This window comes from Lethenteron reissneri, chromosome 34, assembly GCF_015708825.2.
Source record: "Lethenteron reissneri isolate LAM-NWPU_2019-01 chromosome 34, ASM1570882v1, whole genome shotgun sequence".
NCBI classification, from domain to species: Eukaryota; Metazoa; Chordata; class Hyperoartia; order Petromyzontiformes; family Petromyzontidae; genus Lethenteron; species Lethenteron reissneri.
Window position 1 is genome coordinate 4,568,518 of NC_083812.1, and position 18,530 is coordinate 4,587,047.

Below are 18,530 nucleotides of genomic sequence, written 5' to 3' on the forward strand. Positions count from 1 at the left end.
GAAGTGGCGGCAGAGGATGACCTTGCTTGGTTTGGCTGAGGTCACCATACGATGCTGCGCTTGTGCCACTGTGCTTACACTCCATATAAATATCCTGTAAACATACAGCCCTTTGTGGGCATAGCCGGGGTTGCTTAAATCACACATCGCCACGCTGCCGAGAGCACGTTCCGCGAAGAAGGGGAGCAGTGAAGCACAGTACAACAATGGATTGTTCTGCACCGCCCGCCACTACCCACAGCAGCCTATAACACCAGTTAAGCCTGGTGGGTCGCCTCTTCCAAGCACTAATTCACATCGCACGTGATCTGGCGAAAGACTTACGATTATAATCACCAAGTCATAACAATAATGCATAAGCTCACCGAGTCTCAAGACTAATTTTATGGATTGGCCACAAATAACCAATTTGTGGCCAATTCCATTTCAGAGATTTTGGCGAATGAGAGTACCCAGAGAAAGCCGACGTGTCTGAGGAGGTGACACTCAAACCTCTGGACAGCTGGGTTCAAGAATCGACTGCTGTGCTGCGACCCCCTGGCCTTCTCACAGCCCGAGCCTTACAAAGTATGGAATTTGCAGGGAGTCTCCCATAACTGTGCCAAGCAGGCTCAACCCCGTGCGGCTCCTAAGATCCGCTAAGTTCAGGTGCGTTCAGGGTGATTTTGGTCACAGGAATTTATGATTCTAAACAAAGAAAAAAATATTTCTATTGACTGTACAAGGAGACAATTTTATTTTTAAAAAGAACGATGCTCTCGTGTTTTTTTTTCCTCCCGTAATAATTGCTTGCTTCCGCTCATTTCTCCTGCCAAGCACCGCACGCGGGAGTGCAGCGGTGTCATTGTCATGCAAATGCTTACAGGGGAGGACATTCCGATAGCGGTTCCGATCTCGATTCTCCACAGCAGACGCCACTAAGCAGCCGTCCCGCGGGGTCAGATTACACAGCCTCTGCAGAAACAACAATGGAAGAATCCCCGCATCGTTACAACGCCATCCGCGCAACATCCACCACATCGCGGCGACCGAGAGAAAACTGACGTATATTTTTTTCGCGGGTTGCCACATATCATGAATGGAAAACGGCAAAATGACCACTTGCCTGGAACTCCTTCTCTGGTCCTTGCTGTGTGATGTGCACTTGCAATTTATTGATGAAAGCCTCCAGCTCGACCCCCGTGTAAATGCTGTCCGGTGGTGGCACAGCCAGAGGGAGGGCATTTATCGCCTCTTCCGACACGATGTCTGGTCCCAAAGAAACAATTACGGCCTCTTTAAACAATGTGCGATGTGGAAAAAGGAATCACAACGTGTCCATACGCATCACAACGTAGCCTTCAAATCATTGTCATATACTTCTGGGCTTAATTTTCATCCAATTAAATGTTTTACAACAAAAAACATACGTGACTTAATGTTTTACACGCCTTCACAGCACAAATATTTACATCCCTTCGTCAATCCACTGCTGGATGAATGTTGTCCCACACCGTGCCAGTAGCGGGTGTTACACAGTGGGTTAGTGAATGAGGCGTGGCCCAGGAAAGGCTTAGATATCACTCCCCACCGGTGTTAGCCGTGGCTGGGCATCAAACACAAGTTGCCGAGTTCACGCTGCAGTGTGCTAACAACTGCACCACCGTTCCAGCCCAGGCCTAATATCCTGAAGTATATAAATACATATATATAAATAGTACAGTAGTTACGACAACATACGTTAGTCGGAAATATTTGCATATTTGAAATTTGAGCGCAGCCATTTCGTCTTAGTACCAGCGGTTAATGCTTTCGATCCAGGGGCGTTAAAGAGGTGACGTTGGTGCATCATGGGAATTATGACACTCCAAAATCCACTGAGCTGAGGTACCCAGGAAATGGCAGTACAGCAAGTGGGTTTGTGAACCCAACTGGGCAGACTTTTGAAACGTTATCCCCTCAAAGCATGGGGGGGGTGACGACTAGCATACCAAAAACACACCTTCAAAATGAATTGGTCAAACATTGCAATTAAGTGTCCTGAAATAGTCTTGAGACTTGATGAGAAAACAAAAATTCAAACAAATGACATATTTTCTTACAATGACCTCTGCGAGTAAAACTGCGAGGAGTGACGGTGGCCGGTGGTCGACACTCACGCCCAACGGAGGGCAGTCTACTGCTGCGGAGATGGAACGGCGAAATCCAACTCGCGTGCAGATGCCGGATGCAACGGCTGCATCGCGGGAGTGAGCGAGGAGTGACTGCCGCCTGAGGAAGCTTTCATCCAGCAGTGGATAGATGGCTGATTATGAAAACTGTGATCGTTTGTCACGCAAAGATACAGCCACGTTTGCAAATGTTACTTGTAATTCTGATATTTACCACCCGTGTATCGATAGTTCAATGTTAATTTGCAATGTGATTGAGGGACTGTGGTTTTTTTGTTGTTTTTGCTGCATTACCCCAAGATTGCATTCAGTGTTGAAAAATCGGCAGGAATTTATGTACTTATACAATTTGAACTGATGTACTTTATCACTTTTATTTATTGTGACTTGCTTACCTTTCTTATACTTTGCACTTATATCTTTTTTTTGTATTGTTTGTTGTTACTTTATGACCCAGTCCTACTGGACCATCTGTGAAAAAGAGCTGCATAGCTCATCGGATTTCTCCGGGATAAATAATGATTCTGATTGTGTGATAAAGCTCAGCCTGTGTGTGCAGAGAGAGCATGAGCCGCTGTTTACCTGGCAGGGTTACGGAGCAGCAGTGCCTCAACCAAGCAACGGGAACAGGCTCAAACTGCACACAACAGGCCCTAGGCCTGGAGAATTTATAAATTGCCGTAATCGGCAAAAAAACGAGAAGAAAAAAACCCCCTGAAGCTAAGAAAGAAAGAAATGGACACCCGTAATTATATGAAGAGTTTTTTTGGGTTAGATTGCATAAACATATACATGTGTCGTTAAAACCCGCCACCACCCGACACAGCCAACCAGTAAGGGTTGTCACGTAAACAGAACGTGGCCAATTCGTCACGAGTACAGCACACCGGTGTGTTGGAGAGCCAAGCCACAACATTTATAATCTGAGTACGACGTATCGCCGGTAATTACAACTAGCTTCTGGACTCATCTTCTTGGTTCTTTCGGTAAAGTCACGTAGAATGGAAATAATAAAATAATAAAAATAAAACATAAAAGAATTCTCACGACGTTTCGGCCACAACGCAAGCAGCCGTCCTTAGGTGAAGAATAGGTCTGTCGAGAAGACACAGTCTGAATGGATTATGTTTTATTGTTATTATTTTATTATTTCCATTCTACGTGACTTTACCGAAAGAACCAAGAAGATGAATCCCTGCAGTCACGAAAGCTTTAAATCGAAATTTTGCTTCTGGACATGCAGGTTTGTTTTCTATACTGGGGGTTTGAGAGGTCCATTGAGCGCTGCTCACTCGGCCATGAAATCACCGAAAGTCTCTACCTGACAGGGTTGAGTCTGTATCAGTCTCCTCCTTGCCGGCAAACTCTTCCTCTTCGTCTTCCCCATCTTCATCCTCGTCTTCGGTCACCCAGCCATTCCCGTAGTCGTCGTCACTCTCTTCCTCTCCATTATGATGTAGATGTTCCTTGCTACGTGACGGGAAAAAAAATGTTTACTTTTAAATTATTAACCAATAAATTGCACGAGATTTTCAAGGAGCATACGTTATGTTTCATGAAACTACGCTTGCAGAACACTCTGTTAACATAGAGCTTCGAAGAACTGTCGTAACTTTGTTTTTGACCCGAGTTTTGTTGTTTTTAATACATTGCGAAATCAAATGAATATATGTAGGCAGTTATAGGTATGCATAAGAGAGAGTGTGTGTGTGTGATCAATGCTCAAGCTTTGGCAAAATGCCCAGCGATCTCTGTGATCCAGGTTGAATTTCTCGCCACTCACACTATCTATGCCACTGACAGTTGCCATCTGAACCTTATTCTGGTACCTGCGAGGTCAACCCATCCCAAAGATGTGTCAATCAACACTGATGCCACGTTTCCATGAGCACTGGGACCCAGGCTGCGCCAGCTCTGTTTGGTTTCAGTTCTGGCCCAAGATCAGCAGCTCACAAGGTGTGGATTCCCTCCCTCCCTCCCATCGGCCATGCCACTGCGTGCACTTAGCCCCTTCCACTTCGTATCCCCTGCCCCCGACAGCGTGGGGGGGGGGGGGTGGAAATGTTTTTAAAAAGTCGTCATGTGCTCTTGTGGACAATTATGGGTATGGCCCATGAAACCAAAGAAAGCTGTTTTCTTGGTTCTTTCGGTAAAGTCACGTAGAATGGAAATAATCAAATAATAAAAATAAAACATAATAAAATAATTCTCACGACGTTTAGGCCACAACGCAAGCAGCCGTCCTCAGGTGAAGAACAGGTCTGTCGAGAAGACAGAGTCTGAATTTTATTATTTCCATTCTACGTGACTTTACCGAAAGAACTAAGAAGATGAATCCCTGCAGTCACGAAAGCTTTAAATCGAAACCAAAGAAAGCTGGTCACGCGGACCATAACACTGCCTTGCGTATAAGTCGGCGTTAACGAGTCGACGTTGGAGGGGAGTCTTCGCTCGCCTTCGTGAACGCAAAATCGTTGCTTCAGAGAAGGTCACCAACCTATCGTGCAGTGAAATAGAATCTTCCTCGGGGTCCAGCTCGTCACACGTTGAATTCCCAGCAGGCTCTGGGACAATACTGCTCGACTGGGAGTGGCCATTCTGCATGGAGACCTACGGAAAAAAAAAACTCTCACATTAAGCTGCTCACCATATTGCCGGGATAATAAATAAGATGCGCTGCCCCCTCCTCCCCGTATTTTAAAGAAGTTGGGGTGTGTGTCGTATCATTCGGAGAATACTGTACGTATATACACATGGGCCAACAAAAGTGGACACTCTACAATGATAAATATTACACTTTAAGTAGTAACTATTCATTCAACAAACATATAACAGCAACAGTCAAGTCGCATTGACAATGCAAATGTAAAAATTAGGCACACGCACTGGTAGATTATGATTCGGTAACATTTGATCACCATGCAATTATGTCATTACGAATCGTACATACACACAGGGCTTCAAAATTAAGTCTGTAACTCTGTTCGTCTCTCGTTCTCACAACTATACGAAGCCCCATTGTACTCAAAGCAAAGAGCACAATATGCTTGAGTGTGGTGGTTTTAGGTCTAAATGATTACATAATAAATTGCAAAAATTCTTTAGCATTAATTTCCATACCCTTTCCTAGTAAAAACTCTACTATTGGGGTAGCAACTACAAAACAAGTAAACTTTTTAAGAGCATATGTTTGTTAAAAGCATATTTTGCCAAGCCGGACTATGCTGATGAAAACCAAAAGGTCAAAACCAGGTCAGAGTTTGTTTACTCCCATTAGCACGATTGGCTGTGTATGCTGCGAAAGAAGTTCAACAAACTTACATACAAATGCGACTGGATAATCTCTTACTCTTCTCTTAAACTAAACTATTTTTTTGTTTATTAGGCAAGGCCCAGAAGCGACCTGGCTAAAAATGCTGGCGCATCGAAGTGGCTTACATGTGGAAATGTATAGCAGCCAAATACTCTGAACACATGTTGAAAATCCACACAACCAGGGGGAGAACATGCAAATTCCAAATATACAACAGGTGTCAGGATCGGGATTGAACCCACGACCTTCTGTATATCAAGTAAGGCAGTTAACATCTTACCACCATGGCACCCATACTACTGGTCCTACCAACAGGCCGACAGAACAAAACACATTTCATTTCCATGCGGAATCACAGAACTGAGGACTGAGAACGCCAATCAGAACATTTTTTTTCACCGTTTCTCTCACCTCTGCCAAGTCGTTGGGCAGCAGCTCTGAGTCCGGTTCGTCGAGATCCAGCGATTCCTGCCCGGAGCGCTCGTCAACGAGCGGCGCTGGCGCTTGGCTTTCAGCGAGCGCCTCCGATGGACTCCTGCTGGGTGGCTGTGGTGGTGGCCGGGCCACCAGCAGCCTCACCCAGCCCTGGGCCTTGCGCAACATCTCCACCACTCGCCCGTGCGACATGCTGCCAACCCGCTCCCCGTTTATCTGCAACGGCAACGGCGCGAGAGCAAACGGCAACGGCAGCGGCGTCAATCGCCGTCACTGCTCAGGGTTACGTCCGGCGCGCGGCTGTCAAAATAACCGCCCGCGATATTATCTACATCATACCAGCAGTGTGATGCGTCATTCAATCTGCCCGTGTTTATCTGCACTCAAGAGCAGCGGATCCGTTTATCATCGGCCCTTATGATTCTCGTCCTGTACGTTGAAAAGCTTTTTTTTTTCTTCTTTCCCTTCAATCGTTGCCGCCTGTGAAATATTGCCCGCCGCATACGTGGCGATGTTAGTCGTGGCCGTGTAATTTGTTCGGGAGTTCAATCTTGAATCATTTTCATAAAATAGTGTAAATGACATTCAAATAACCCAAGTGCACAGTCTGTCTCAGAAAGATAACGAAATTGGCTCTCGACTGTCAGTACTTTCGTATCAACGCGTATGTTAGTCTTTGACAGATACCACAATTACTTCATATTTTTATCTATCATATAGTCCTCACTATCAGAGCAAGTATTAATTACTCAATTTATCTTCAAAGCAACTCATAACTCCCCCTATGTATCGCTCGGTGTATCATATGCACTTTACATAACCTTTGCAAATGAAATCTCATTCTCACATTACGAAGAGACGAACGTTACGCTGCAACGCTTCGACCTTTTCACTTGCCGCTTTCAGCACAAAAAAATATCATATTATGCGAATCAACAGCCGGAGATCAATGTGCAAGGACCCGTCGTGCCACGCGCGCGGGGGTGCTCACCTCTAGCAACGTGTCGCCAATTCTCAGCCGATCGTCGAGTGCCGCTACTCCACCCGCACAGACGGTTTTCACCAGAACCGGCAGACCTTCATCGCCGCCCACCACCGAAAATCCGAGACCTCCGCCCACGGGTTTCTCCAACTCGATGCTGATGGCGCCGCCCTGCGTGAACACCGCGCGCGCACTTCTTAAGCGTCTTAAAATTCACCGACGATCCAACAACGCGTTTGTCCCAGATGTGAAAATGGACCTCTTGTTTTTACGGGTGTGTATATTTTTAATTGCCCAATTCTGGAACTCGGTTGGTCGAAACCATTTCAGGGGGGCCACCAAGCCTGAGGCTCTTGTAAAAAAGAAAAACAATCAGTTGATGCCCGGCCATGTCTGCGCTCGTCAGGACTTTCATGAATGTTTCATTGGCCACCTGACAGGACAGCTCTGCACGTGGGAGGGCAGCGCTGCCCGCTTTGGCCCAAGGCATCATTCATCCGGAGATCAATGCGGAGAGCACTCTCTGTTCAGCGGGCGTGGATCCGTGTGCAGGAATGCTTAGTCATTTCCATTCGGGGGGAAATGCGTGGACAGCCGCGCACGCCGATGGCTTTTGTTAATAGTCACTGGCAAATTACAGTAATAATTAATACAAATTGACAGCCCTGTCAATCCACTGCTGGATGAAGGCCTCCCCATGGCGTGTCAGATCGTGGGGGTTGTTTGACCGTACTTCACTAGGCTGGTCAGTGCGGGCTGGTTAAGGGGCAAGGGGAGACCAGGCCTGGTTCAAGCTATCACTTGTCACCATTGTTATTTGTGGCCGGGAATCGAACTCAGGTTTGCCAGGTTCATCGCACAAAACGCTAACCACTGTGCCATCGCACCACCTCAATTAATCAATATAAAACGTACGAAACATTCCCCAACATATTAACGGTATCATCTCGCATTCATTAAAAAAAGAGACTGACCTCGGAACTGTCCGTATCATTATGCCGCTCCTCTTCATCGGTGACACCATTTTCTGATGTCACGTCTGGAAACACAAGAAATCCAACCACCGCCCCCCCCGTGGGTATTTGACGACACGAGCATCGAATGACATCATAACTCGGCAGGACGAGGAGACACGTTTAGGCCCATGCTTTACGATCCACTAAAACCGCGCACGTTACAATGTGTGCCTATAAATGATCCCTGTGGAAATACAGTAAAAAAATGATTTAAGAATGCTTAACAGGGCACCCTCGACATTTGCTGGAGCATTTACAAAACGTCACGGTGACAAGTCAAACATAACGCATTGAATAAGTGCTCAAATGCACTGAGTATTAAAAAGAACCTCTCTGTATGCATATTCCAGTAGCACATCTGGAATGAGAGCCACGTGCAGGATATGTTTGAACAGAACACACAAAGCGACGCGGCACGAGCGGGGAACGAGCCTCCGAACTTCTCGTCTCTGGCGACCGCAACGACCGCCGGCGTTCGGAGCGCCCGAAGCCTCTTCGAGTGAGCTTCACGTGAATTTGGCCAAGTCAACGGTCCAAAGCATTTCTCCCCTCACCCCTCGTGCGCCGCCGCTAATCGGGACCGACCCCTGCCCTGGGCCGGTACACGGCGCTATCACGCAGCCGCCGGCGGCGGCGTTGGCGGCGCCGGCGACGCCCGGCTAGACTTGCCCGCGCGCTGCCACCGATTAGTCGGCTCGCTCGTTCGTTCGCTCGCGGCCGCGTCTCTCGCGCGGCAAGCGGGACGTGTTCAGCCGAGCAGAGGAAGCGCGCAAAGGAACGATCCTTCATATAGGCACGAGCGGAGTTATTTATTTATTTCCCGCCTTTATTTATTTACTCGCTTATTTGGCGCATTTTTTATTTATTGTCGCGACGCTCTCGTGCGGCAATAAGCAGCGGTGCGGCGAGGCACGGTGATTTCGAGAGGTTTCTTTTTTCTTCTTTTTTTTTTCATCATCTCACGTGGGGGATGTATTACTCACTGCAAATAGAGCAAATCTGTCCTCGAAGCCTGGCGGGCATGCAACAGCTTCTCCAGGCCGAAGGTCGGCATTACCAATCGTCGCAGCGCCCCACCACGTCATAACGAGGGGGCGGGGGGGGCACGAGAGGGTGTTGACCCAGCATCTCCTGACCGTCAGTAGTGGCGGCATAAAATAAATGAAAAAAATCCAACTTTGTTTATTCCAGCCATTTTCCCTCATCTACCGATGCATGAGGGCTTCCCCGCGCCATGTCGGTCATGGATGTTCAACTTCTTTCGCACCGTACGTGGCGAAGCATGCTGATACGTTACTGCATTGCGTCAAGTGTGGGTTGATTGATAAAGGGGGTGGGAAGTTGAACCACCGGTCCTTATATCACTCGCCACTGATGTTAGCCGAGGCGTAGCAGCCAGTGGAGGGAACGTGTCCGAGAAAGACTCCCGCCGCGGAGAGATGGCGCGATGAAATCAGCTTGTGCGCAGGTACGAGGTGGAACGTTACATCGCAGGACCATGAGAGATTGCGAGCGCTTGGGCAGGCCCTTCATCCAACAGCGGGGCTGACCACGGTTAGTGACGACGCTACGTGTTGGCACGGGCAATGGTAACGTCATGCCGTGGGCCTCCTATGTGAGGCAATGGTAACGTAGATAATGCCGTGAGGCCTCCTATGAGGCAATGGTAACGTAGATAATGCCGTGAGCCTCCTATGTGAGGCAATGGTAACGTAGATAATGCCGTGAGCCTCCTATGTGAGGCAATGGTAACGTAGATAATGCCGTGAGGCCTCCAATGTGAGGCAATGGTAACGTAGATAATGCCGTGGGGCCTCTTATGTGAGGCAATGGTAACGTAGATAATGCCGTGAGGCCTCCTATGTGAGGCAATGCCACAACGGCACTGCGGGCAACAAAATAATAAATTCGTCTGCCAAGCCGTCGTTCAGCTCCCCCGCAGAAGTGTGGGAGCAGAGGAGTGGGGGGGGGGGGGGGCTATGGCCTTATCCCAGCCAATCGAAAACGAATTGCATTAAATTTTTTACCATCCCCACAGACCGCAGTCGTTTAAAGCGTCCGTTTTTGTGGTGGTTTTTTTCCTCAAATGCATCTAATCTCCACGCACATTTTGACTTGAAAGAAACATTAAGTAAATACTAAGCATCTCTACCCACCAAATCCAGTGAAACCACGAAACACTCTCGACGAGGCATGAATTGCTAATCTGAAAGGAAAGGGCAAAGCAATTGCGTAATTGAAATCCGTTGGCCTAGCCGTTGCCATGTACCCGAATATTCTAAACTTAATGACAAAAGTGACGTGCTCTTCTCTCGACGTGGTTGGGCGAACGAGCGTTACGTTTCTCTTTTGTTGTTGTTGTTGTAAAGTGGCACAGCAGGGCTGCACCTATGCCTTTCTGCTTCATCTCAGGAAACGGAGGCCAACAGGCACAATAGTAATAAAATTGAGAAGACGATAAAAAAAGAAGTGGCTCGCAAAAACTGGTCTCCTGGTTCCCCAGAATGGAGTTTCGATTCAATGAGCCAGAATAAATGAACTTTGGTTCCCACTGATTGAGACTTTGAGGAGGGCGCGTCGCCAAGGCCCCGGCCCACGCACTTAAAGCGTTACCCTTGCCAAGATTGAGTCGGCTACTCATTAACTGGCGTTTTGATATGGGGTTTCCCATTGAATGCGTTAAATGTCAGCTTTCGAAGTTAACTAACAAATTCTAGATTTGAAGCTTTCGTGACTGCAAGGATTCATACTCTTAGTTTTTTCGCTAAAGTCACGTAGGTAAAAAAAAAATTAAATAAAAATTAATAAAAATCAAATAATAAAAATCACGACGTTTCCGAGGCAACACAAGTCTCCGTCATCAGATGGGACCGTCACAGCCAGATTTGCTGTATCAAGTGAGGCAGAGATTCCAAGATGCAAGTTCTTAAATACCAAGTTAAGGGGGAGGGGGGGGGGGAGCTTATCAGAATGTGGTAGCCAATGAAACGTCGTGATTTTTATTATTTTATTTTTATTAGTTTTAATTTTATTTTTTTACCGAAAAAACTAAGAGTATTAACTAACAAACCCGATAAAGAAACTAAAAAGACAAACACGGTACCCCAAAGCGTTGCACGAGGCGGCCGCTTATAAATAAATCAGATTACACTTACGCATGATAATATAAACATAAGTGAAGTATGGCATATAGATTGAAAATTTAAATATCAAATAGGAGCAAAGAAAATATAATTTCAATTTACTCCATATCTGCACAACAGACCTTTTGTAGCAGAACTTTTGTTTGAAGCCCAACCCATGTATTTTTTTGTTTACTTCACAAGTGCTGAACATATAAATGAACGAACACAAGGAATTAAATGAGGATGATATTCTTAAATGTGACCAAGTAGGTGAACGCATCACGGATAAGCTAATTGAAAGATGAGGAGTATTCTACCCTGCCGATATCTAGAGGACACAATCTGTCTTGGCGCCTCAAGACGTACTGCATGGGAGGCACGGTATATTAGTTCAACGATGATGATGATGATGGACAACAAAGAGTGATAACAGCTTGGGCAGGCTAGCAGTGGATAGATCAAGTCTGATGGTCATTATGAGTGTAATGCACTGGCAACGGTGGCGTCAGCTGTGACTAAGAGAAGATTGCAACAGTAAGATGACAACATCCTTAGCACCGTCAAACATCATTTATCTTCATCATCATCATCACCCATAATCTGCATTATTCCACAGATGTTAAATCAGCAGTGAAAATGAGCCACTCATTAATGCTGAATTAGGTTCCAACCCCAATCCTACCCTTGCAGCTCATCCTCAATTAACAATATGGAGTCATTTGTCAGACATGTAACAGTTGGATTAATTTGTGTTTTGTCAAGAGAATTTCTGCAGATGCCTCCCGTTTCTATTCGTAGGGCACAAGCTGCGTGCTTTATAAAGACTGTGGCAAGGACGCGACACGGTATCGTATGGCAGCAGAAACTGCAATGACTTTTGCCACATCTAGAACAGATTACAATGAGTTTGTGGCATAGCATACACTATAACTGGGCTTGCACGTACACACGACAAAACACCAAATCGCAAAGCAGTCAAGCCACATCTGGTTCATCAGACTGAGGTCACTGCCAAATCAAACCTGTTACACTGGGGTCAGCGTACATACACACACAATAGCCAATTTAATTGGGCACTTCTACACCATTAACGAACACTGCAACCGCTACGTAAAAATCCACCTAATTGTGCGGATTGTATAAAATAATTAAATATAGCGGCTTGTCCGGATTTGCTATAAAACAGGGAGGGAATACAAAAAAAAATGTGATAAATTAAGTTCCAGACCTTGATCTGATCGGCTGTTTTCAGGGTCTTCCGCCATTAGATCCGTGTTCCCGTTTGGTATCTGCTCCCTGCGGGGCGTAGCTTTGATGGGGACCACGGGTTGACCATCTCTGCTCGTCCAATGCAGAGCACACGCAAACAAACACACCAACCACACTCTCTTGTTAACACCGGCCAAGAAAAATGAAGCAACGGTTCAATTATTGTAAAATGCTTTGATGCGTTTCATTACATCTGCAAATTGGACTCTCAATAATGATGAAAAAAACACATTCCGTTAACTAATAATGGAAAATGTAAACATTGAAAAATGTTTTGACAGTTGTGCTGTATAGCTCTTCGATGTGATTTGGGATTTAACCATGTGATGCTTGACATGATGTCCAACATTTCGCTCGCTCTGAGAACTTCTAATTATGATCATCGGTGTTTGAGATTGCCCGTGCAGTGTGCATTTCCTTTGACGTTTTGCTTAGTTTGTTCACCAGGAGTGGAAACGGGCATATACGTTGAACTTCTTCATACAGTGCGTGGCCAACTGCGCGAATCGGAGGTGCAGAGTAAGGACAAACTAATCACTAAAATGGTTCTAAAGAAATTCGTTTTCAATATAGTTTTAGCTCGAGTGGCTTCCTAATATCGGAGGAGTGTTCCAGATGATCCAGAGAAGCGCATCTGAAAGCGCGCAACGCAGTCACCGTCTCTGTTCGACGGCTCATCAAAAGCCGCCGCTGCGAGGACAACCAGAGTTCGCGTGATGGTTTATGCTCCTTGACGAGATCAGGGAGGTCACAGTCAGTGGTTCATTTGCGGCAAGCGTTTCGTGTGTAACGAGCGCAACCTCGCAACGTATTCGTACGCCGACCGGAAGGCAATGCAGCTCGGCGAGAAACGCGCGCGCTTGCCCGTCACCTGGTGGCTTTGACGAGAATCTCTCCGTCGGCGCTGGAGATGGTGTGCTGTGCCTCGGCCAGCGTCATGCCCAGCACGCTGACCCCGTTGACGTAATGAACGCGGTCGCCGGGCGCCAGGCTGCCCTCGGAGGCGGCGGCCGAGCCGGCGTCAACGCCGCCCACGAGCACCGCCTGGTGCGGGCTGCCGATGCCCCCGCACAAGCTCAGACCTACGCACAAAGATAGAGAAACCCCCCCACCACCGTGTAGCCTCAACAGACCCGTGGGGCAAGTGCTGTTGGCGAGTAGCACCTACGGAGACCTGGACGGCACACGAGGGGGGTGGTGTGGTCACCGCCACGCCTTTGTCTCCCCAGTTGCCGATGTTTACACACCGCACCAGGTACTCATTTAAGGCTGAGTCGGCCAAGGAGAGGCCCAGGACTGCTTAAAATATTCGCCACTGATGTTGGTCGTGAGTGGAAATCGAACTCGGGGTTACCGGGTTCATGGCACAGCGCACTATACACGACACTAGTGATCCCCAGTAGTGTATAGCACAGGCATTGCAAGCCCAACACGTGTCTTCATTTTAAACGTGGGGCGATGACATGGGCCCAGCGGTAGGGCGTTTGGTGCAGAGGTTCACGGCTTGAGCCCGGCGGCCGCCCTGGTTGATACCGTGGGTGCATTAACTAGGAATGTACGCCGCTGCCTGCTTCACGGCGGATGTGAAAGATCCTGTGACGTCATTTCGAAAAAGCGTGGGGCCGTGTGTGACGGCGTCACAGTGCAAAGTTTAGAAAATGACCGGCGCGTATTACTTTGTTGGGAAACATCACAGAGCAACGTCGCCCCAGCCGGGCGACTCCCTCTCAGCGGCAGCACCTTTTGCGATTTTCTCCACACCTCCGATTAGCACGGTTGGCTACGTACGTACGGCGCGAAAGAAATTCAACATACGTACATGCAAACACGCATCGCACCCGCGCTACAAGAATGGCGCAAATGCTACATTTACGCAAATTATCATTTATCACGATCGTCAGATGCCGAGCAGAGTCGCACGCGGGGTGGGTTGGGGGGGTGGGTCTCGCGCACCAGCCAGGCCCTTCTCCTTGGGCTGCAGGACGATGGTCGGCAGCGTGTGTGCCGGCGGAGGCACCCCCAGGTTCTTCAGAGCCCTGCCAACCACGAGCGTCACCGACTGGGGCGTGGAGCGTAGCATGGCCACCGCGCGGGGGTAGGTCATTTCGGCCACCTCCACTCCGTTCACCTGGCGGAAGTCATCGCAGATGAGCGGCGCGTCACAGCCGTCTCTCTCCCGTGCTCGACGTTTCCCGGGGTCAAGCCGATAACTTCGTTAATACCGGGCCCACTAGCGTGCGATCCCACTGCCCGCAAGGTCGGCACCAATTGCCGATCCTACCGGTAAAGACTCATGGCAATGGAGAGCGGTGGCAGCGACTAGCACACTGTACCGTGAACCCGCTGAGCCGACATCGATTTTCGGTTCAGCGGTGAATGATATCTGAACCGGTGATGGCCTCCCACCAACCGCCCCCCTTTCACTAATCCACACTGACCATTGTCGCACCACCGATTAGCAGGGTTGGCTACGCACAGTGCGAAAGAAGTTCAACATACATAAACATGGTCAAACAACCTCCTTAACCAGCCGTGGGGTTGACAAAGGCCTTTTTAGTTCTCTAATGTACATTAACGTATAAGACATGATGATGCAGGCAGTGATGAGAAGGAAACTGGCACGATTTGGACACATATGTAGGATAGACAACAACAGGAAAATTTAAAAGTTTGTTGTTGTTGGTCGGAAAAATGGAAAGAACCGGAAAAAGAGGAATACCTAACAGAGAACGGCTTAATGACGACGACGAAGAGATTGGTGCCAGAAAGATGTGGCCACAACTTGAGCATATTGTCACAAGACAGACGAAAGTGGAAACAAATGACGAAATGTGCAGTGGACACCTACGGGCTACCTGCCCATGGATCGTGACGATGATGAGGATGATGCATTAACGACAACACTGCCGCAGGACGAGCCACGGGTGTGCCGTGCGTGCGGCGAGTCGCGTAGCTCACGGCGATGAGGCGGTCGCCGGCCCGCAGCCTCCCGTCGCGCAGCGCCGGCCCCTCCACCACCTCGCGGATGTAGGCGGCGCCGTCCTCAGTGCCCCTCGTCACGGTGAAGCCGAGCCCCTCGCCGGGCCCCTTCTCGAGCGTCAGCTCCACCTCCACCTCCTGCCGCCGGGGAGCGCGAGGACGCGCGATGAGGGCGGCGGAAAAACCGTCGGCGTGAGCGTCGCGCGAGGAGGACATCGGGGTAGAGTTAAAAAAAAAACATCGGCGTGACCATCAAACTCGCGGCTGCACGAGCAGCGGCTGCACGAGCAGCAGCTGCACGGCTACGCAGTCGTGTCCGTCACTGCATCCAGACGTCAAGTAGTGCAACGTTTAAATAAGCCTTTCCCATTCCGATGACGCACGTGTACGTCGTCGGTTTTTCTTCAGATTCTATCGCAGAACCGGAAGAAATTTTTTAATTAAATAACTTCATCGGTACCGAGGCTCCCACAAGGCCATGCGGGGAGGGCGTGTGGCACAGTTTGACGCAAGCTATAAATAGAGTGCAGCGGTCGTGTTGCTACGGTTCTCTGTGGTGAGTACAATGTCCTTAAAAACAACGGCGCTACGCCTCTCTAAATAAAATGAACGCTAACCATTTACTCGTTCTGAGATTCGACGGTGAACGGGACACCCACCCTGCAACTTGCAGACGTCTCGGAAACGAGAAAGGGCTATAACTGTCTCCATCACAAACCTGCACCGCACGCGCGCGCGTTTGCGCGAAACCGCGAAAATCAACGAACGTGCACGGCGTAGAAACCTACCGGAGCGTACTCCTCAAACTCTTCATCGCACTCATCCTCGTCGTCGACATCGACCCACGGCCCAGCCTCCCTGCCTGCGTCGCGCTCCACGACGCCCGCTCCTCCGCTCGGCGGCGGAGCGCCGTCCGTCTCCTCCCAGGGAGTGGTGCGCTCCTCCGCAGCCTCGGCAATGGACTGGTAGAGCGAGGGCGGCTCGGAGCGGTCCAAGTTGGTGTCGCGCGATGGCGGAGGGGGGGTGAGCGAGGCCTCGCTGGAGCTGAGGTAGGCCTGGTCGAGGGGCGTCGGCGAGGGCACCTCGGGGAGATACCGGAAGCCGGGGGATGGCGCGGGCAGTGTGAACGAAGACCTTGGAGGGGTTGAGAAAGGGGCAGTGGAGGAAAAAAAGATTGTTTGTACATTAGACGTATAGCATATGGGGAGAGATCGCACAGTGGTTGAGCGTTTTTGGGTGATGAAGCTCGATAACGGACAGGCGAGTTAAATTCCCGGCCACGGCCAAGATCAGTAGAGAGTGAAGCCTGAACCAGTCCCGGGAAACTCCCTGCCTCCTTCACCAACCCACACTAACCAGCGCTGGGAGGCCTTTATCCAACAGTGGATTGATAAATTAGTATAAATGGGTACAAATATGTACAGTGTATGTGCATGGGCTTTAACGAGGAGAGACAAGAAGAGCGTAAAAAAAACGCACGTCTCAGACATCGTGTGGACAAGTGGGTCTGGGCAGAGGACACAATCGTTAGGAGGGATGATGGCCGATGGCGGAGATCGGTGAAGCAGTGGCAGCTCAAGCAGAGAACGTGCCCAAGAGGATGACTACCGGAGAGATGGAGCGACGAGATGAGTTAATATGCGGGAGCGATATGGAGCGTGGTATTGCCAGAGAAAAATGGGCCATGGTGAAGCCGTGGGAAGACTTTTACTCAGCAGTGGACAAACATTGCCTGATGACGCGGTGTACTGAATGTGCGCGTTTTAAATGTTTATAAGATATAGCTTAAGAGTGACCAAATGTAACGAATGCGTACAAGTCACACGAAAAAATATTCCAGGTTTGAGAATACAGCAATTAACAAAACACATACGCAAGGGAGATCAGTGTCAAAGGAAGGTGCGGCGATGGTCAAATGATTCGAGCACAACTGCAGCCACAACACTGATTGGGATTTTGACAAAAACGACGAAAATCATTTCACCAAAGGACAAATTCAATAGCACATACCTTAGCATAAAAATGTAACTTTGGTATCTGCCGGTGACATTGCGCTTTTTATATTTTCCATGTCTGCTCCACCACTGCCCTCTACTGGCAACACATTTAGATGTCAGCCACCAACCGGTCCGACGCTCCCTGCGCACCCGACTCTTCAGCCACTCGTTACCCAGTATGCAATAAAGGCCCCTTAGCCAGCATGCCACGCAGGATTCGGTGATTTTGAGTCAGTCCTTACCCAGTGTGCACTGAGGATCACTATCCGAAAAGTAAGTTGGCTTGGACCGGATAACATCGTGGCAAGGGAAGATGGGCGATGGTCAAGAATCATGACGGAGTGACCAACCATGGGAGGAACTCGCCCTAGAGTGACGTCAACCACGGAGCTGGAGCGATGAAACCAGCTCACGTGCAGATCCATCATTGGCTTTAGGAGACAGTTGACGAGGTAGGTGACAAGGAATGTGACGACGACGACGATGGCCGTTCTGGATCAGTGAATCAGCCGCTCCTTACCCAGCGTGCACTGTGGCGTTCTTACCCAGAGTGCCCAGCTGGATGCCGCTTGGCGCCTTTCTCCCTGGCGGCGGCAGCAGCGCCACCGCCGTCGGAATCGTACTCGGTGCTGTCGCTGTAGCTGTCCCTGCGCGTGGGCGTGCGGGCGGCGCTCCCGCTCCCGTCCAGGCCCTCGTCGTCCCAGTGGCCGTGCGCCACCGCCGACTCTTCGATCTCGTAGGGGCCGCACGTGGCGAGGCTGGGGTGGGGTGTGGGCGTGCTGCCCGCCTGGCGGGGCGCCGGAGTGTTCATTCGGCTCAGATCCTTCACCGGGGAGCCGATGGGGCTCTGGGAAAAGGGAAAAAAAAATTTCAACAAAAAAACGCGGCACGCGTCCAAAAAGCAAAAAACTACGCATACAAGGTGTGCCTAAATTTTCTATTCCTCCTCCGTTGAAAGAGCGCAAACGACAGTGGTTTACTGAAGTGGTTCACAGTGGAGTTTACATGGCCACAATTGCACTACTGTGGGTTGCCTTTAATATATCTCTGTGTTTTTCTAAGGGTCTCTATGTATCTCTATGGGTCTCTATGCATCTCTATGGGTCTCTATGCATCTCTATGGGTCTCTATGTATCTCTTTGGGTCTCAATGTAAATCCATAGGTCTCTATGCATCTCTATGGGTCTCTATGTATCTCTATGGGTCTCTATGTATCTTTTTGGGTCTCAATGAAAAGCCATAGGTCTCTATGCATCTCTATGGG

At 49.0% G+C, this 18,530-nt stretch overlaps 1 protein-coding gene across 1 annotated transcript in view; it reads right to left on the reverse strand.

Annotated features, from left to right (window-relative positions):
• Positions 1-18,530, reverse strand: part of LOC133350569 (tyrosine-protein phosphatase non-receptor type 13-like) — an 81,038-nt gene that overhangs the window by 6,184 nt on the left and 56,324 nt on the right. Inside the window, 13 exon segments of the mRNA XM_061565038.1 lie at positions 864-954; positions 1,106-1,248; positions 3,472-3,620; positions 4,648-4,760; positions 5,875-6,114; positions 6,890-7,051; positions 7,855-7,919; positions 12,250-12,359; positions 13,162-13,372; positions 14,244-14,418; positions 15,249-15,407; positions 16,058-16,403; positions 17,812-18,113. Coding sequence (XP_061421022.1) covers positions 864-954; positions 1,106-1,248; positions 3,472-3,620; positions 4,648-4,760; positions 5,875-6,114; positions 6,890-7,051; positions 7,855-7,919; positions 12,250-12,359; positions 13,162-13,372; positions 14,244-14,418; positions 15,249-15,407; positions 16,058-16,403; positions 17,812-18,113 — 2,266 coding nt within the window.